This window comes from Corythoichthys intestinalis, chromosome 14, assembly GCF_030265065.1.
Source record: "Corythoichthys intestinalis isolate RoL2023-P3 chromosome 14, ASM3026506v1, whole genome shotgun sequence".
NCBI classification, from domain to species: Eukaryota; Metazoa; Chordata; class Actinopteri; order Syngnathiformes; family Syngnathidae; genus Corythoichthys; species Corythoichthys intestinalis.
The window spans coordinates 21336511-21357888 of record NC_080408.1 but is presented as its reverse complement, the minus strand read 5'-3'; the positions used below and the strand labels follow the sequence as shown (position 1 = coordinate 21357888).

Sequence of the window (21378 nt, the reverse complement as noted above, 5' to 3'; positions counted from 1 at the left end):
ATGCGTCAGTGACAAAAAAAAATAAAATTAATCGATAGTTATTAGGTAGATATCCGTGACTTTTTTTACAGACGCCATTTTTTTCATTTGTTTAAAAGTATAAGATATGCGATAATTTTTTAGTCTTTTTTTTTTTTTTTAACTAAAATTTTTAACTAAATCTTACACATCGATTAATGATTCTAAACTAAAAATGACATTTTGAATAATATAATTGTTTTTATGGCTGGGTTGAAACAAAAGTGGTTGCGTGACGTCTGTAAACGGGGGTTTTCAGGGTAAGACAGACAAATTAAAAATAGTTCGGGGGCTAATGCGCCATGTGCTATGGGACCATATAAACATAATGTTCTATCAAACACAACAGTTGTTTTGGCTTAAAATACAGTTTATTTTAAAGAAGGGTGCAAGAGCAGAAACTTCTTTTTCAGTCTTGTGTTTTCCGCCATATATAAATTAGAATATTCGCCGTTTTATTAATATGGGTTAAAGTTGTTAGCTGTCAATGTGCAGTAGAACTAAAAACATTTTCCAAAATAGTGTTTAAAAGGGAAGTTCAGATTTTTTTACATTAGGCTTAATCTTCGAGTTAGTGGGGAGTTTAACGCAGTTGTCAGTTATTAAGTTTCAGGTCTCCAGAGTGCTAAGCTAGCACAAGTCAATGGCACCTGCTTAGCATGCCAGTAAAAATATTAACATATTTAACACAGGCATGAAAATGTCTCACCTTTCGGCGAAATTCGCTGTTTTGAAGTCAAAAAGAGTGACCTACGTGAATTGTGTAGATTCGAGGAGAACATTTTTTTTGGGGTGGGTCGGGAGATTTAAAAAATATATACATTATATAACATGACATGTTTTTTCAGTCGTTTGTCCCCAAAGTATAATTGATAAATGGTTTTTAAGCACTTCAAAAAGTAATAATTAAAAGTTTTAAACATGTTACTGTCCCACCGAATTATTTTTAAACAAGAATATAGTAGTAGTAAAATGATTGGCTTTATTAAATGCTTCATAGTAGTTGAATCCTCTCAAGCTGCTCACTTAAACAATGATTGACACATGCGCAAACTTTTTCTATGACTTTTTTTTTTTTTTTTTAAAGTGAATTTTTAAAAAATATATGTTTGAAGCAACTTATCTTTTTGATTGAATAATAAAGACACAAATGTCCTAGCCAAAATGTGGCCAAAACGCAGAACATTACTTCAAACAAAAAAGTTGTTTCAATCAAAAAAATAGTTTTCAAATGCTTTTTTTTAACTCAAATTTATTTTTGCATTCAAACACATTTTTTATTTTTATTTTGAAGTGACTTTTTTTGGGATTGAAAATATATATTTTGATTGAAGCACCTTTGTTTTTGATCGAAGCAACTTGTTTTTGGGATTGAATAATAAAGACACAAATCTACTTCAATAGTTATTGAGAAAGATATTAAGAAAGCTTTAAAAATAAATGCCACCGGGAAGTCTGTTTGAATTTAAGATTTATATTTCATTATGTAAACATGCCTAGTAAGGAAAGGAGATTGAGGGATGGAAAAAAAGGAGTTGGATGAGGCTGCTAAAGGCAGTGGATACCTCATTAGCTGGGAGAATAGCACACTTAGTAAGAATAACAGTTTGCAAGGATAGTCGGGTATAAAATACAATTATAAACACAATTACAATGTTATTTATAAGATTTTATGTCATTGCTTTATTAATTATTAGGCGCTAGAGTTGTCAAATATTGATGATAATGAAATAATAGTTTTGAGAAAACTGCTGTTGGTGGCTCAGTGACCATCTGATGTGGTTTGTTCTCAGATGAGCAACAAGTTGAAGTTTTGATGTAGAGGTTGAAGGAAGAAAAGAGGCAGTGACTGAGTCACAGCCAGAAAGTGTTGATGACAGTGTTGATTTCTATTCACTGTTGCCCCCTCCCAATTAAAGTATGTCACAGCCACTTATAATCTAAAGCTGATTAAAATTGAAGTTATGTTGTTGTAAGGTGTATTTAATACTTGTTCATGTGCCCCTTTTGATCTATGAGCACCGGTCTCTGCACTGCCCTGCTGAAACACAGTGTGGGTCGACAGAGCTCAATATTTTTTTGGGTTGTATAGAGTACAGGAACATATTTCCTCCACACCCTTCTCACCTTTGTAACCCCTGACCCATTTTCATGCCCGTTAACAGTCAAATTAAAAATGCAGATCATTGTTCGAGATACCCATGTAGCTACTGTGTTACACCAAACTGCTTTAATTTATTTCATTCTGCAGGACTATTTTTTTCCCCTAGATATGTAATGCAACTGCAACAGAGGAGTGCTTCGGCCACTCGTGCGCAGTCTGCTGGGGAGTCTCTTTCGTTCCCACAAAATAATCAGCGGTGAAAAAAATATCACTGCCCTGCTTGCCTAGAAAGCCTGTCCCCTGCTGAGCTGCTGGATTAGAAATGTTGCTGTTCATACTACAATTATTTACATGGAAATTGGTAAGTTTAATTAACTTTATCCTTAAAACATAGCCAACACTGTTGATTGCATGTACTAGTATCATTGGTGATTCTCATGTGTGCAAATGTTGTTTTTTGATTGTATGCCAAGCAGACACCATTGACTTTGCATAGCCACTCCAGAACCCTGAAACAACTAAAAAACTGCACGGAATTTGTTGATATCATCTCTACTAATCAAACCCCCGCTAACTCAAAGATTCTTTACCTTTAATATTTACCAAGATTAGTCTGCTTTCATCAAAAACAACAGTAATCAAATATTTGTCGGTAAGATGATCATAGAAGGCAATTTGATTTAAAAACATTCAAACTAGTGAGTAGCTGATTGTGGCAGCTCGTATAGTTTTGTCCTTGCAGTGAGCATGGTTTGAACCACTGCTGCACGCTTCATATACAGTACGATCATCTAAATACTTTCACTGAAGAAGACCATTTTAAGACAAAACCGATAAATTGGTAAAGAATAATATAAGGAGCAAAGCAAACAAAAATTGTTATACCTTGAAAAAAATTGCTAAAACATCATTCACTGTCAATTCAAATAGTCATAACATTTTATGATTTAAAAAGAACAAGGCATGTGGTATGACATCAAAATAGTGTGTACTGAAGTCCCAGTTGTGCAAAATCATGCATATTTTTCCTTCTTTGAAACAGACAGCAGCGTTCAGTCCTTCATCTTTCATACAGCATTGTCGTGCAGTCACAGGATTGGAAAATTAGCTTCACTTATAACATTCATAAAACTAATTCAGCATATTTTTATGGCACTGTGATAGGTGAAACAACTAATGCAGTGTGATGAGCCAAAAATAAGTGGCTAACATTCATGACCATACAGCTATTCATGTGCAATATAATTGTGCTTGTTTCTACGGAAGCGTACTGCATTCAGTTGGGGAAAAAATACAAATAAAATAGTTGAAAGAACTGAAAAATGTTTCAAAATAATTCGTTATTATATTGGAACATTTGACAAGTATTCGGAAAAATAATCCCGGAAAACATACTGAAACATTACTCCAACATTAATTGGGGGAAAAAATAAGTATTTCAACACCCTGTGATTTGACAAGTTTTACCATTTAGATACGATGGGTGCATTTTAGATTTTCATGGTAGGTGCCTGTCCACTGTGAGAGCCAATCAAAAAAAAATCCAGAAATCACAGTGGTTTTTAAAAAAAAAACAATTTATTAGTATCACACCGCTGCAAATAAGTATTTGAACACCGGAACAACAGAAAATCGGTGTTAATATTTAGGACAGTAGCATTTGATTACAATTACAGAGATCAACCATTTCCTGTAACTTTTGACCAGGTTTGCACCGACTGCAGCAGGGATTATGCACCGCTGCTCCACACAGATCTTCTCTAGATCAATCAGGTTTATTTGCTGTCACTCAGAAACAGTTTGCGCTTCCTCCAAAGATTTTCTATTGGGTTTAAGTCTGGAGACTGGCTAGAACCCTCCAGAACCTTGATACACTTTTTACGAAGCCACTCCTTGGTTATTCTGGCTGTCTGCTTTGGGCCATTGTCATGTTGGAAGACCCAGTAAGTACTGGCCTTCAATGCTCTAAACTGAGGGAAGAATGTTATTCTCCAAAATCTCACAATACATGGACCTGGTCATCCTCTACTTAATACAGTGCCGTCGTCTAGTCCCATATGTAGAAAAACACCCCCAAGGCATGATGTTACCACCCCATGCTTCGCAGTAGGGATGGTGTTCTTGGGATGGTACTCATCGTTCTTCTTCCTCCAAACACAATGAGTGGAATTAAGACCAAGGAGTTCAATTTTGATCTCATAATACCACATGACTCCTCTGGATCATCCAAATGGTCATTGGCAAACTTAAAACAGGCTTGGATATGGGCTGGTTTAAGCAATGGAACCTTTCATGCTAAGCATGATATTAAACCATGACATGTTAGTGTATTACCAACAGTAACCTTGGACATGGTGGTCCCAGCTCCTTTCAGGTCATTAACCAGCTCCCCCCGTGTAGTTCTTGGCTGATTCCTCACCATTCTTAGGATCGAGACCCTACAAGGTAGATCTTGCACGGAGCCCCAGTCCGAGGGAGATTGACAATCATGTTTAGCTTCTTTCATTTTCTAATAATTGCTCCTACGTTGGATTTTATATCACCAAGCTGCTTGGCAATTGCCCCAAAATCCTGTCCAGCCTTGTAGAGGTCTACAATTCTGTCTCTGGCGTCTTTGGACAGCTCTTTGGTCTTGACCATGTTAGGAATTAGATTTTTCCTGATTGCATGGGGTGGACAGGTGTTTATATGCAGCTAACTGCCTCAAACAGGTCAAAAAGTCAGAAAGTCCACCTCCGCTCTACTTATTCGTTGGACTTTTTAAAGGCAACTAATAGGTCTTTGAAGCTCACAATTCTAGCTAATAGACAGGTTTTCAAATACTTATTTGCAGCAGGATAATACAAATAAATTGTTATAAATCATACTGTGATTTCTGGATATTTTTTCCTTAGACTGTTACTCACAGTGGGCAAGCACCTACCATGAAAATTTCAAACCCACCCATTTCTAAGTGGGAGAACTTGCAAAATTGCAGGGTGTTCAAAAACTTATTTTCCTCAATGTACATTAAACCAAGAGCACCCTCCAAAATAAATAACTTGGAAAATATATTTTTTTAAATAAATGCAATAAACTTCCATATCTTCCAAACTGACCACCACGTGTAGTTGCTTGCAATGCCCGTAATACCACATTGAGTAATAAGTATCAACCCGACTGGAAATGTGACACACAAAAAAAAGCATCATTCATGAAAACTGACAGTGAAATCGTGTAACAAACCCGAACCAGTGTTCTTGAAGTTTTAAAAACCTTCATTACTAATCCATGTTTTCCCATACGAGTGTAATCTGCTGAGTTCCGACATCTCAAATGAATATCCCAAATAATCATGCAAAATTCATCACATCAAATGGGAATCTTCCACAAACTAATATTAATTCATTCCCTGCCTGGCATTCAGTGGTCAAAGCCTTTGACATTTATGAAATTCTTGTAATTAATCTTCAGTATTTCAAGATTTCAGATATATATTTACATTTTCACTTATATTTTTTTAGGTTTAACTGAACTAAACTGAAGCTCCCCTGTAAATGTGTAAAAATGTGCAGTATAGGTTGGCCCTAAAAAATAACATTCTAAACCTTTTGCGTCAGTACACTGTAAAAAAAAAAAATTAGGGCTGTCAAAATTATCGCGTTGACGGGCGGTAATTTTTTAAATTAATCACGGTAAAATATTTGACGCATTTAACGCACATGCCGCGCTCAAGCAGATTAAAATGACAGCACAGTGTCATGTCCATTTGTTACGTGTGTTTTTTGGTGTTTTGTCGCCCTCTGCTGGCGCTTGGATGCAACTGATTTTATGGGTTTCAGCACCATGAGCATTGTGTAATTATTGACATCAACAATGGCGAGCTACTAGTTTATTTTTTGATTGAAAATTTTACAAATTTTATTAAAACAAAAACATTAAGAGTGGTTTTAATATAAAATTTCTCTAACTTGTACTAAAATGTATCTTTTAAGAACTACAAACCTTTCTATCCATGGATCACTTTAACAGAATGTTAATAATGTTAATGCCATCGTTTTTATTTGTTGTTATAATAAACAAATACAGTACTTATGTACAGTATGTTGAATGTATATATCCGTCTTGTGTCTTATCTTTCCATTCCAACAATAATTTACAGAAAAATATGGCATATTTTATAGATGGTTTGAATAGCGATTAATTACGATTATTTTTTTAAGCTGTGATTAACTCGATTAAAAATGTTTATCGTTTGACAGCCCTAAAAAATATATATAGTAAAGTACTGGCAGCTGTGTACCTTTATAAGAACCTCCATGTGCTCTCCTTGACATTATCTCACAGTATTGCTAGACCTGACTAGCTGCCGGTCACGAATCCTTGGTGTGGGAGATCTGTCTCCACAGCAGAGACTTCAAGTTATTGAGCAGCAGCGAGTGCTCCATGTTCAACTGCACGGCATTGCCCTTGAGGGCCATGCAGGCGTACAGGTGCCTCTCCAGCTCCTCCCGCAGGGCGCCCGGCGCCCCGTGCAGCAGGTAGTCCTTCAGCGCGCCGCACACTTTGGCCAAATTAGGCCTGAGCGGCTCCTCTCCGCAGCGTCGCCGCACAGCGTCGCACGCTGTCCGGCAGTCGGCGCCGTACACGCAGTCTTCATCCGTGCGGCAGCTCAGTGCCCGCATCCCCTGACGAAACTGGCTCTCGGGCACCAGCGCCCGAGCGTCTGTCAGCCGCAGCTCGTGGCCGTCGGTGTATCCGAAACGCGCCGCCGCCATGTCGCAGATAAAGAAGCTGCCGTAAGTGCCGTGGAAGATGTCCTCCACCAGTTCCAGGAGGCCCATGGAGATCTTTGCTTTGCGGGGCCACGAGGGGGCCAACCACCGGTCGGTCGCACGCCGGAAGCCACCTGGGAGCCAAGAGACTGATGGCTGGGGGACAGACAGACCGTACAGGGGGCCATGGGGTACCCGTTCAGTCATGTACAAGTCGCCGCAGTAGCCCAGGAGGCGAGGGGTGTGGCCGCGTTCTTGGAGAAGCAAACCCAGTAGAACCTGAAACACACCCGCAGGTTGGGCGTCATTAAAAACAAATACACAAAGGCCAGTGAAGGTAATAGATATCCATAGACCTCATAATATATTGACGGGACGCGGGGACTATCTACGTCAAAGCTGACCGAGTGGAAACATAGACAAAGAGCTTTTTACGATGAAAATTCTTGTGAATAAATGCTTAAATCCCTGAATCCTTTATTGATATGGACGTAAAACAGTCTTGATTCTTGGTTAAAAGCAAAAAAAACCCCAAAACAAAAAAAAACGGGCAGTTAGCATTTATTTTACGTAAATATGTTGAACGTGCTGCTCATCTTTAAGCCACTGTGGCGCTGCCTTTTCAACACAAAAAGCTTTTTACGTTGAAAATTCTTGTGAATAAATGTTTAAATCCCTGAATTCTTAATAGATATGAACGTAAAACAGTCTCGAATCTTTGTTAAAAGAGCAAAAAACCCAGCAGTTAGCATTTATTTTATGTAAAATAGATATGAAAGTAAAACGGCCTCAATTCTTTGTTAAAAGAGCAAAGAACCGGGCAGTTAGCATTTAATTTATGTAAATATGTCAAATATGCTGCTAGTCTTGAAGCCACTGTGGCGCCGCCTTTTCAACACAAAGAGCTTTTTACGTTTAAAATTCTTGTGAATAAATGCTTAAATCCCTGAATTCTTTAAAGATATGAACGCAAAACAGTCTCGATTCTTGGTTAAAAGCGGAAAAAAAAAAAAAAAGCGGGCAGTTAGCATCTATTTTACGTAAATATGTCGAACGTGCAGCTAATCATTAAGCCACTGTGGCGCGGCCTTATCAACACAGAGCTTTTTACGTTGAAAATTCTTGTATGCGTAAATCCCTGAATTCTTTATAGATATGGACATAAAACAGTCTCGATTCTTGATTAAAAGCAAAAAAACGGGCAGTTAGCATTTATTTTACGTAAATATGTTGAATGTGCTGCTCGTCTTAAAGCCACTGCGGCGCCGCCTTTTCAACACAAAGAGCTTTTTACGTTGAAAATTCTTGTGAATAAATGCTTAAATCCCTGAATTCTTAATAGATATGAACGTAAAACAGCCTCGATTCTTGGTTAAAAGCAAAAAACGGGCAGTTAACATTTATTTTACGTAAATATGTTGAATGTGCTGCTCGTCTTTAAGCCACTGTGGCGCCGCCGTTTCAACACAAAGAGCTTTTTACGTTGTAAATTCTTGTGAATAAATGCTTAAATCCCTGAATTCTTATTAGATATGAACGCAAAACAGTCTCGATTCTGAAAAGCAAATATTGCAAATTCAGATGTCAATGCCGTAGGGGTTAATTTCTCCCATTGATTTTTTTTCACAACATTTCAAAATGCATGCGTGGTAGAAAATACCGTATTGGCCCAAATATAGGACGGCTCTGATTATAAGACGACCCCCCTCTTTTTCAAGACACAAGTTTGAAAAAAAGACTTTTTGAACACCAAATTAATTTTCACACAGAAAATTACTACAGTACATCCAAAACAAATGAATATAACAATATATTTGAGAGAAAAAGCATGTTATTTTGCCTCATTCAAATCTTAATATCTGAACATTTAAATATGTAAATTAAAGTGCAATCACATTCATAAATGAATGGCTTCTGGTTTTTGAAATGTAAATAAACCAATCTATTGTGATAAGACAACAAAATTGCAATAACAGCATTAACCATCAAAGTGAAGTCTAACTGTAACTGTAGTCTTGAAACAACATTGCCATAAAATTATGCAAAACTGCTTAAACTTGAGAGTAGCTGAGATTTGTCATGACAGAACATCGCTTCAATGATATCTGGCGCCATCTAGCGTCGTGAATGGGAAGAGTAGCTGAGATCTGTCATGACAGAACATCGCTTCAATGATATCTGGTGCCATCTAGCGTCGTGAATGGGTATAATGTCTAGACCGCGAATATAAGACGACACCCTCTTTTTCAGTCTTATTTCAACGCAAAAAACACTGTCTTATATTCGGGCCAATACGGTAATAATAACCTTGAATCCTCAAACAAATCACTCCTGAGACAATCTTTTCTGTTTGTATGCGGTAAAGCTTTCATACTTTTTCAACCTAAATCCACTGTTGGATCGCTGCATGTGTTGAATAACTGCGACCGACTGCGAATAACTGAAGCGGAGTGTGGGACGGCCCTCTACTTGAAGGCGTGGCGCAGTGTCTGTGGAATGTGTCCCGTCAATATAATTATGAAGTCTATCACATATCCTATCTATTTTGACTTGAAGCAATCGAAAGAAAGATATTTGAAATCTCGGAAAATGAGGCCTATAACCTGGACAACTGATTCATTTAGCATGAGTTTGAATAATACAGGGTGACCATAGACTCACCCATCAGCTGACAAGACAGCTCCTCCAGACATTGTGCCACGCCTTCCCGTAGGGCAGTGGTCTCCAAACTATTCCGCATAGGGTCGCAGTGGGTGAAGGATTTCACCCCAACAAAACAAGACCACCTTTTCACCAATCTGGTGTTTTATAAGTGTAATCCGATGATTGCAGTCAGGTGCTGCTTGTTTTAGTAGAAACCACATTGGTTAAAAGGTCTGTGCTTCAGTGGCGCCTCCAGAAATTGTTCATAGGGGTGGCCAGACGGGGCCACTTAAAATCTTAGGGTGGCACACCAAAACTAAAAGCCATAATTTCAGGTTTTTATTATGTTGTTGCAGTAAAAAGGCCAGAAGAAAACTATCAGAAAGACTTAAGGACACACCTACTGTTATACTTTGGTGTATTGTGCTGTATTTAATGTTACTAATGATTTAATGCGCACAGTCCATAACAGTACAGTCAACATTTTGAGTTCCACAGCTACTACAATCTGACATTATACTGCAGCGGCGCTGGAGTCACTCACAGCTTTTTTAGATTTTCCATCCAAGAAGAGCCATTTTGGTCCAAATTTGTCATGATTGCGCATTTTCTCCATACATGCTGGATAGTTTACGTACTACTACTACTAGGCTATTACAAAGACAGCGTTCTATTTCTCCTACAGTGTGTTTTGGAGTTTTTGTACTGGAAATAAAAGCGCCCTGCTACTTGATGGCAATGACACACGAACACGTTTGAAAAATAAAAGGTCCAATAAGCCTCGGTTTAACACCAGGGGGTGCTGCAGCACCCTCAACACCCCACTGTTATGCTGACCACTGGAGTGGCCAAAAAATTTGGTCACTCGCTGGTGGCACCATTGCTGTGCTTGATCGGTATGAACAAAAACCAGGACCCACAGCGGCCATCGAGGACCGGTTTGGAGATCCCTGCCGTAGGTGGCCAACCCAGGCAGAGCATTTGGCTTTTACTGTGATAAACTCAAACACACGCGGCTTTCTAACGCCGGATTTAGGTGGAAATAGGACGAAGGTTTTACTGCACCCAAGCAGGCAGGAGTGTCTCAAGAGCATGTGTGTCCAAACCTGTGGGTCTCTGTGGCCGCTGTGGGTCCTGGTTTTTGTTCTTACCAATCGAGCACAGACAGTTTAACCAATGAAGTTTGTGCTAAAACAAGCAGCACCTGACTACAAGCAACTGATTACACTTGTGAGACACCAGATTGGTGAAAATATGTCGTCTTGTTTTGTAGGAATGAAATCCAGCATCCACTGCGGCCCGATGTGGAATAGTTTGGACACCACTGCTCAAGAGTGAGTTGGTTGAGGAGGCAAGGTAATTATTATATTAAATAGCAATATGCCTGCACTTTGAAAAGTTGTGGAAAAAAAAAAAACAATGGATAAAATTGTAAAAATTGATAAAAGTGTAACTTTGGCTTGAAATATTTACATAAGAATCTAGACTGTTTTACGTTCATATCTATAGAAATTCTGCGATTTAAGTATTTATTTGAAAATAATTTTCAACTTTAACTCTGTTTCGTGACGGCCGCCATGTTGGATTTTGTACCTCTGTACAATAGCGGAATTTAGCCTAAATAAGTTGTGATCGTATATAGAAAAATGCATATTTTGCTTTTGTTGAGTAAAATTTAGATGGTTCTGCTTTCCTCCAGTATTAAGTTTCTGATATGAAAATTAGGAAGTTGCTATTTTGGGCAAAAACTGTTCCGTTTCAAATTTCAAACTTACCCTACAAGTCCGAAATTTAGCCCTTTTAGAGTTGACCTTTTTAACCGATAACCAATATCGTCCAACTAAAACTAGACAAATTTTGTATGCGATTTGACTAAGACTAATATGTAGTTTCATACTAAAGACTAACACAATAATTAAAAGGCTCAAACCAATGCTGAGTAACAGTATTTGTAACTACAGCACATTGGAAAAATGGACGTCGGCTGTGATTGACCTCATCAATCTGTAGAAGCGCCCACATGGAACGAGCCTCCGGCAGGGAAACTTTTCCATCTTTGTTGCCGTCCGCCACCGACAGGATCACGCTCACCAAACTGCCGAGGTTGGCCTGATCCCCAAGCTTGGACTAGAAAAGCCACAAAAAGTGCCAGGTAAAAACCACAAACGGACTTCTATCGCGGTCATTATTTTGACCTTGACGTGATTAAAGACCATCTCCCGGAACTTCTCCACCGACGTGCCCCTAGTTGGAGTATCGAACGCTGGCGCCTCCCGCTGAGGCTCCGGCTCTTCGCCCAGCTCGTCGTGTGTAACTTTCCCCAAACGACAGCGAATGATCCCTTCGCGATCGCCCCAGCTCCCCGTGTATACCTGATCAAACACCGATAAGCCTCTTTTCAATCGACAACAAAAAAAAAAAAAAAAAAAAAGCAAAACTGCAGTGTTTCCTACCTGATTGTTGGGGAACGTTGACAAACATCTGCTCATGTAGAAGGTGTCTTTATCACACAGGCTGCTGCAAGCCGAGCCATCGATGATCCCTCTTTTGTATTTGTCACACTTGAAAGGCCAAGAAATACATGTTTGTTGTGGGTTCAAAGAGAGAATTATGTGCTCAGATCAAATAGGTTTAAACCAGATAAACACCTGTTACTGTAAGCAAATATTTGGATTACGGTTTGTTTACATTTCTTGATTTTAGCTTCAGGACACTACACTGCTGGCCAAAAGTATTGGCACCCCTCCAATTCTGTCAGGTAATGCCATAGGCGGAGTTTGACTTTTGGGACGGGGGGGCACAACATGTTGATGACCCCGAAACACAGTGTAAACGATAAAATTAACTTACAAGAATATTTATAAGAATAAGTTGAAAATGATCCTTCCTTCAGCAAGGGCTGGGTCTTTCAGCATGACAATGATCCCAAACACACAGCCAGGGCAACAAAGGAGTGGCTTCGTAAGAAGCATTTCAAGGTCCATAAGTGGCCTTGCCAGTCTCCAGATCTCAACCCCATAGAAAATCTGTGGAGGGAGTTGAAAGTCCATGTTGCCCAACGACAGCCCCAAAATATCACTGCTCTAGAGGAGATCTGCATGAAGGAATGGGCCAAAATACCAGCAACAGTGTGTGAAAAGCTTGTGAAGAGTTACAGAAAATGTTTGGCCTCTGTTATGTACCCTTTGTTGGCAATAACGAAGTATTGAGATTAGGGCTGCAGCTATCGAATATTTTAGTAATCCACTTAAAATTCTATCGAATAATCGAGTAATCGGATAAAACATTTTTTCTTAGGAAAAGAGCAATGATAAATTTACATGAGAAAACAAGACATTTCATCTAATATTGAACCATTTTCAGTCAATCAATGTCTTTATTTTTGATGTACATTGTTGAAAACAGCCAACAATTGCATCTCAGATGTGACTAGAATAAAAAAAAAAAAAAAAAAAAAAGACATTCACTGCTTTCACTCAAAAAACTTCTAGTTCTTATAAAAATATGTATATTTCTTACCTAAAAATGTCATGACGCTTGATAACACATATCACTTAAAAGTTAGGTGTTTTTCCCCACTTGGTTCAATTGAATTTCCATTTGTGTCAAGCTATTTTTAGGTTCTAGTTAAGTTTTAAGTTAGTCTAAACTGTAAGTCCTGATAGGATTTTTAGTTTTTTTCTGTTTTCAATATAAATATATGATACCTGCTGTATTGGATCACATTAGGGACCAGTGCTACTTGAGGTTTTATCCAGTAATGACTACCAAGCTAAAATTGACAGTTAGCATTATTAAGTTTTTATTTTACACCCTCTTCACTCTACAGCGCTGTTTTCACAGAATAAATAATACTGCTTTAAGATGGCGGCTGTTTAGTAACGCCGCCGACTCTGTCATTTCGCATCTTGTTATATATAAATGATATCTATGAGACGCATCAGCCGCTATCTGCTACCACCGTAGCATCAGACGCTACCTGCTACGATCGTCATGCGGGCGTAGTTTTTAGCAGCTGTCGGTTGCAGTCAGGTATTTATTTCTTCGTCCTCTACGCACATGACGTCAGCGCGTTGTCTCGCATTAAAAGTAGTCGGGCAAAACGTGATGCTTAGAGCTGGAAAAATTAAACGATTCCTCGAGGTGAATAAAATTACTCGGGTCAGTTTTTAAACTCGAGTTGCTCGAGTATTCTTTTCAGCTCTAATTGAGATGAACTTTTGGTATTGACCAAATACTTCTTTTCCACCATGATTTGCAAATAAATTCTTTAAAAATCAAACAATATGATTTTCTGTAGTCACCAATTTGTAAGGGCATACGTCACTATTTGTAAGATTGCCAACAGCCTCGGGTTGACAGGTATGCATTATGCTGCAAAATTTGTTGGTAGTCTTCAGACTTCATAATACCATCCACACAGTCAAGCAGTCTAGTGGCCTGTACTGTGAACGGTGTTCCAGCAGGAAACCGGGGTTGACAAAACCTGATTATCTAGTTTGGGGTTATTCGGTGCTATGACACTGATTATGAAGTTGATATGCTGAACGTGTGTTAACCCAATCATAGTTACTGCGCGTTCACATAAAAGGGGGCGGATACCAGAGTCAAACTTTTGATGATGGCACGGGCACTAAGCCTGAACGATATATCGTTTAAACATCGCCATCGTGATGTGCGCGTGAGCGATAGTCCCATCACAAGCACGTGCAATTTTTTTTTAAAATCTACATACGCCGTGCTTTCTGCTCTGCGCACAGCTTCACACCCTCCCTCTCCCAGCCCTTTGTTCCTCACAGTCACTGCAGCACTTGCTTATCAAAGTTAACGATGCTCGTTGTCTTAGATCTTGCCAAAGAAGGGGACTTCAAAGCGGAGGAATGTGTCAATCATCGTTTAACTTGCTAAACAGTTTCTGCAAGGAAGCCGCGCTGGAATGAATGTGTGTGTGTGGAGGCGTCGGAGACATATAAAATAAATGCCAGAAGTGATCATGAGGAGTTTGAAATTTCTACATGTCACTCCAAGAGTTACAGCTAAGGTAGATAAACAGAAGCATTTAATAAAGCCAAGCATTTTTCAACTACAGTACTTTATTCTTGTTCAAAAATGATTTGGTTGGACAGTTATGTTTAAAACTGATAATAATTATGACATTTGAAGTGCTTAAAAACCATTTATTTATATACATTTTTAAAATCACTTTGGGGGGAAAAGTGAGGAAAAAAACATGTCTTATATGTATCTATTTCCAATGCTAAATCTGAAGAAATACATTGACCATAAAGAACACACACACACACAAAAAAAATTGGGGGGTGCGCTACTTCGCAGTTTTCCACTTATCGCAGCGGGTTCTGGTCCCCATTAACCGCTTAACCGCAAAAAACGAGGGATCACTGTACACTGTGGTGATGGTGAGTCATCCAAAGTCTTTCCAAACAGCTATTCAAGTCATCAAGTGAAAATTTCTTGAAAAAAAAAAAAAAAAATAGATGTATATTTTTTTAATATTGCAATATTATATCGCAAACCCCCAAAAAATCGCAACAATTGTTTTTTCTGTAACCCAAGTTAACATAGTTACCAAATTAAGAGCCATTGATTAAGACAACCATTAAAAGAATACATTGTCTAAACATTAAATTGGAAAGTTGTTTAAAAATCTATGTTTAAAAAATATTTAAAACCTGATATAATCAGTATACGAACAATTATTTGATTTAAAAGAAATAAAAAGTTAAAAATTTCCGCAACGCTTTTATTTAAAAAATCTCTACTGGCGAAATGCACTAACCTGTAGAATGCGCACTTTCACCGCTATTGCTCATTCGTGATTGAGGAAGGGAAGCGGTGAGTCCACTTAGAGTTACTGCCATAAAGATTAAAATATGATTAAAACTATGACACTAAAACCTTTCTTTTAACTGTGAGAGGTGTATTTCTTGGATTATTCACAAGCACTGTTCATCTTGGTGACAAACTGCTTGCTGAAAGGGATTTGGTGAGTTCAAAAATATACTTACTTATATTTGTTGAATATTTTAGTTCACATTATTTGTGTCAGTGTATGCTAAAAGTGTTAATTCATGATATTTCTGTCACACAATTATTGTAAACCAAGAAATGGTGGTTAATTGAACATATGACGTCGCAAAATGTCTCCTTTTTGCCTAGCCTAGCCACCTGCTCTGTCGGTTTATAACGTGCGTCACTGCACTTTTGTCGACTTCACTCGACGATAACTTTTTTTTAAATCATACTTAGAGCTCTTTAGTGTGCGAATTAGTTTATTTTAGGGCTGTCAAAATTATCGCGTTAACGCACGGTAATTAATTTTTTAAATTAATCACGTTAAAATATTTGACGCAATTAACGCACATGTCCCGCACTGTCCCATGTCAGACAGTATTCTGCCTTTTGGTAAGTTTTCAGCAATGTTTTTTGTGCTGTCTAACAGCGAACTCTTGTGGTCGCTTTGCGACATGGTTTATTGCTTTTTTGCCAGTTCAATATGGCTGCATGACGTGTCGGGCTGACGCCTACGTTGTAATGTTGTGCTTATATGATCCTTGAACAAGATTTGTCCGTAAGTATGGTTGTTGTAAAGAATGTACATATTATGTTAGTAAGCGAAATGTTCTATTTTTTGTATGAGATGCTTTTTGTTTATGTTTAGTGAACCTGTATAGCGTGCTAAGCTAACGTTGTTGCTAATGCAATGCTTGTGCACTTTTTTTTGTAGTTTCACTACGGTCTAAAGAGGACAATGGTTTGAGGCCATTTTATTAATAAATCAGATGAAAAAGGAAGAAGTCTGATTATTAAGGCGTCGTTCACTAGCTGTCTAGCTTTGGAAAAAGTAGACGCTTCAGAGTGAGGACAGCATAGACAGATTTAAATGACAGTAGAGTGAAATGCCCACTACAGTCCTTATGTACTGTATGTTGAATGTATATATCCATCTTGTGTCTTATCTTTCCATTCCAACAATTTATTTTACAGAATATACATATAATTTACAGAAAAATATGGCATATTTTATAGATGGTTTGAATTGCGATTAATTGCGATTAATTAATTTTTAATCTGTAATTAACTCGATTAAAAATTTTAATCGTTTGACAGCCCTAGTTTATTTATTTATGTATTTTTGTGAATTCGATAGGCTATTAAAGCTTGATTAAGAAGTGACTGAAAAATTGTTGGAGAGAGAAATTCCAACTGGGATACAAGATGGCGAGCTAATCCAAAGACGAACCATTGAACTGTGCCTCACGCAGGAGCGAGACGCACGCGAGACTTCTGTTTGACATCCTTCAATCTGGTAGGATCCACCATATTTTTTTTGCCCAGCGGAGGAATTAATAAGTATGCCAGTTTTACTTATGTCTGTGAAAAGAAATAAAGCCTGCTGTCAGGACAATAAAATAAAGTTTGGTACGTTAACTGTAAGCAATAATTTATCGTATGTGTATCACCACATGAAACAGGATGATTTTATGTTTAGTCCCCTTGACTGTACGAGTCTATGTACAGTGCCTTGCAAAAGTATTCGGCCCCCTTGAACCTTGCAACCTTTCGCCACATTTCAGGCTTCAAACATAAAGATATAAAATTGTATTTTTTTGTCAAGAATCAACAACAAGTGGGACACAATCGTGAAGTGGAACAAAATTTATTGGATAATTTAAACTTTTTTAACAAATAAAAAACCGAAAAGTGGGGCGTGCAATATTATTCGGCCCCCTTGCGTTAATACTTTGTAGCGCCACCTTTTGCTCCAATTGCAGCTGCAAGTCGCTTGCGGTATGTTTCTATCAGTTTTGCACATCGAGAGACTGACATTCATGCCCATTCTTCCTTGCAAAACAGCTCGAGCTCAGTGAGGTTGGATGGAGAGTGTTTGTGAACAGCAGTCTTCAGCTCTTTCCACAGATTCTTGATTGGATTCAGGTCTGGACTTTGACTTGGCCATTCTAACACCTGGATACGTTTATTTTTTAACCATTCCATTGTAGATTTGGCTTTATGTTTTGGATCATTGTCCTGTTGGAAGATAAATCTCGGTCCCAGTCTCAGGTCTTGTGCAGATACCAACAGGTTTTCTTCCAGAATGTTCCTGTATTTGGCTGCATCCATCTTCCCGTCAATTTTAACCATCTTCCCTGTCCCTGCTGAAGAAAAGCAGGCCCAAACCATGATGCTGCCACCACCATGTTTGACAGTGGGGATGGTGTGTTCGGGGTGATGAGCTGTGTTGCTTTTACGCCAAACATATCGTTTTGCATTGTGGCCAAAAAGTTCAATTTTGGTTTCATCTGACCAGAGCACCTTCTTCCACATGTTTGGTGTGTCTCCCAGGTGGCTTGTGGCAAACTTTAAACGAGACATTTTATGGATATCTTTGAGAAATGGCTTTCTTCTTGCCACTCTTCCATAAAGGCCAGATTTGTGCAGTGTACGACTGATTGTTGTCCTATGGACAGACTCTCTCACCTCAGCTGTAGATCTCTGCAGTTCATCCAGAGTGATCATGGGCCTCTTGGCTGCATCTCTGATCAGTTTTCTCCTTGTTTGAGAAGAAAGTTTGGAAGGACGGCCGGGTCTTGGTAGATTTGCAGTGGTCTGTTGCTCCTTCCATTTCAATATGATGGCTTGCACAGTGCTCCTTGAGATGTTTAAAGCTTGGGAAATCTTTTTGTATCCAAATCCGGCTTTAAACTTCTCCACAACAGTATCTCGGACCTGCCTGGTGTGTTCCTTGGTTTTCATAATGCTCTCTGCACTTTAAACAGAACCCTGAGACTATCACAGAGCAGGTGCATTTATACAGAGACTTGATTACACACAGGTGGATTCTATTTATCATCATCGTTCATTTAGGACAACATTGGATCATTCAGAGATCCTCACTGAACTTCTGGAGTGAGTTTGCTGCACTGAAAGTAAAGGGGCCGAATAATATTGCACGCCCCACTTTTCAGTTTTTTATTTGTTAAAAAAGTTTAAATTACCATTAAATGTTGTTCCACTTCACAATTGTGTCCCACTTGTTGTTGATTCTTGACAAAAAAATTAAATTTCATATCTTTATGTTTGAAGCCTGAAATGTGGCGAAAGGTTGCAAGATTCAAGGGGGCCAAATACTTTTGCAAGGCACTGTATGTCCTTTGAACATCTTCTGAGGCAACAGCAGCAGAAAACGCAAATGGTAAGTGTGTGTGGTGGTGATTGGGTGGGGGAGTGGGGGGGGGGGGGTGCACAAGAGTCCTTCACTGTGGCTGAAGAGTTGGCCAACAGTGAAACAGTGAACAGTGAAAGGCCAATTTCGGAGGGGGTTGAGGGGATGCAATCCACCCCTGGGGCAGCGGAAATGTCCACTCTATGTGCGGAGTAATATATTGCATTGTGGTGATAATATATGGAATGGTTAATCGGGAACCTGGGGTTAAGCAAGATTTAACTCTGAGATGACCAGGTTTGAGATGTCGGGTATATTGCCATTGCAACATTCCCCGGTTTCAACATATCCACCTTTCGTTGTCCAGGTTAGCCGGGAAGTTAAGCTGCACGCGATGAAGTTACTCTCGCAGTTACCCTGATAAGCTAGAAAACCGCCTTTGTAGTACAGGCGACAGTGCCAGAGGCAGCAAAGCAACCCCAAAACATCAGGGAACCTTCGCCTTGTTGACTGCGGGGACCATGAAGGCCTCGTTTTTTTCCCCTGTAAACTCTATGTTGATGCGATTTACCAAAAAGCCCTACTTTTGTCTCATCTGACTAGAGAACATTCTTCCAAAACGTTTTTGGCTTTCTCAAGTAAGTTTTGGCAAACTCCAGCCTGGCTTTTTTATGTCTCCGGGTTAGAAGTGGTGTCTTCCTTGGTATCCTACCATAGTGTCCCTTTTAATTCAGACGCCGACGGATAGTACGGGTTGACACTGTTGTACCCTCGGACTGCAGGACAGCTTGAACTTCTTTGGATGTTAGTTGAGGTTCTTTATCCACCATGCGCACAATCTTTCGTTGAAAATCTATCGTCAATTTTTCTTTTCTGTCCACATCTAGGGAGGTTAGCCACAGTGCCGTGGGCTTTACATATTGATGACTGAGCACGGTAGACACAGGAACATTCAGGTCTTTGGAGATGGATTTGTTTCCTTGAGATTGCCCATGCTTCAACACAATTTTGCTTCTCAAGTCCTCAGATAGGTCTTTGGTCTTCTTTCTTTTCTCCATGCTCAATGTGTTACACACAGAAAAGAGGTTGCGTCAACTTTAATCCATTTTAACTGGCTCCAAGTGTGACTTAGTTATTGCCATTACCTGTTATGTGCCACAGGTAAGTAACAGGTGTTGTTAATTACACAAATTAGAGAAGTATTGCATGATTTTTCAAAGGGTGCCAATACTTTTGTCCGGCCCATATTTGGAGTTTTGTGTAAAATGATAATGATTTTTCTTTTCCAATTCTCTTTTGTGTTTTTTCATTGCAAGCAAAATAAATGAAGACATTACTACCAAAGCATTTGTAATTGCAATCATTTTCTGGGAGAAATTGAGCATTATCTGACAGAATTGCAGGGGTGCCAATACTTTTGGCCAGCAGTGTATATCAATTTCACATCTACTTATGGATGAAGTATTTTTTGGAAGGGGAAAAAATAAGGTATGAAAATAGTATGAAGTATTTATTTGTGCAAAATATGTATTATTACAGGAAAAAAAGAATCATTAAGGTACTTGTTTAGTACAAAGGTACTACTTAGAAAATTCAAATATCCTAAAATGATTACTGAAGAGCAGGGGTTAAAGTGGGCCGGAACGGTGTTTTGATTCTGAAAATATGTTTTGATAACCTCCATGTTAAAAAAAATAAATAGCCAGACTGCCACACACGCATCTCCAAGGGTAAAACAATTTACAATCATGTAAAATTCAAACTTTATCCTGAAAATATCTCTTTGTTCTTCTAAATTATGATTTTTTTTGTCCATATTAAAAAATCTGACTTCACGTTTCAATAGCACTGACGGCAATGGACGTACAATCCTTTCTGACTGGAAGAGGCTGGATTGGACGTCTATCACCGTCAATGGCAGTAAATGAGCCAAATGAGATCTAAAGAAATTATTATTCGAATATTGCTACTCATTTTTATGCTATTTTTTTCCAGATTTTCTTAGATGCTCATTGCTCATATAGTGCAACCATTACAAAACTTAGGAAATTATATTTAAAACAAAATAAAATTGGCTTATTTAAAAAAAACAAAAAAATCCTATCACTGCCAGTTGCAACTTTTGCACCTTGGCATGAATAATTGACCTCCACTCTAATTCATCATCTTGTTCAACATGGCTCTGTGAAAATCTAAAAAAGCAACATTGACCCAGACAACCAGCAGACATATTGTGCAAAAACATCAACATCCCCCCAAAAATCAATGCTACGCCCTCGATGTGGTGTCAACAAACACACGTGAATCGATAACTCACAATGGCGTTTTTGCACTGGCGTCCTCTGCACAGCTCTGTGTAGGCTGAGTATTGCACGTAGAGCACCCAACTCCCCACTAGCACCGTCAGCCAAGTGAGGAACAAGTACTTCACCCTTACAAAAGAGATCCGAGCCTGCCAAAAGAGACAACAGCATTACGCCATAAAGGTATCGCGGGGTGTTCAGGTTGTCGCTTCCCTCATGATGAAGGCTGTACAGATCCAGTCGTTCCGGTGTCCCATTAAGTTAAAAATACCATGCACCACGTTGTTTTGAAAGAGTCATTTTGTCGCTGGTGCATGACGGAACACTTGATTGAAAAATAATAAATTTTATTTCTAGAACACTTCAAACCAC

General features: G+C 38.8%; 1 protein-coding gene across 2 annotated transcripts in view; it reads right to left on the bottom strand.

Moving 5' to 3' along the window:
* Positions 1–148: 148 nt before the first annotated feature.
* Positions 149–21378, bottom strand: part of dipk1aa (divergent protein kinase domain 1Aa) — a 32427-nt gene continuing 11197 nt past the window's right edge. The window contains exons 2-6 of one of the 2 annotated variants that reach the window (XM_057856861.1): positions 21021–21155; positions 11973–12080; positions 11715–11891; positions 11515–11646; positions 149–7155 (exon numbers count right to left, since the gene is read on the bottom strand). In XM_057856861.1, the coding sequence (XP_057712844.1) occupies positions 6475–7155; positions 11515–11646; positions 11715–11891; positions 11973–12080; positions 21021–21155 (1233 nt within the window). In that variant the 3' untranslated portion in view covers positions 149–6474. The remainder of the gene's footprint in view (positions 7156–11514; positions 11647–11714; positions 11892–11972; positions 12081–21020; positions 21156–21378) is intronic. The other variant, XM_057856862.1, reaches the window with a different exon arrangement.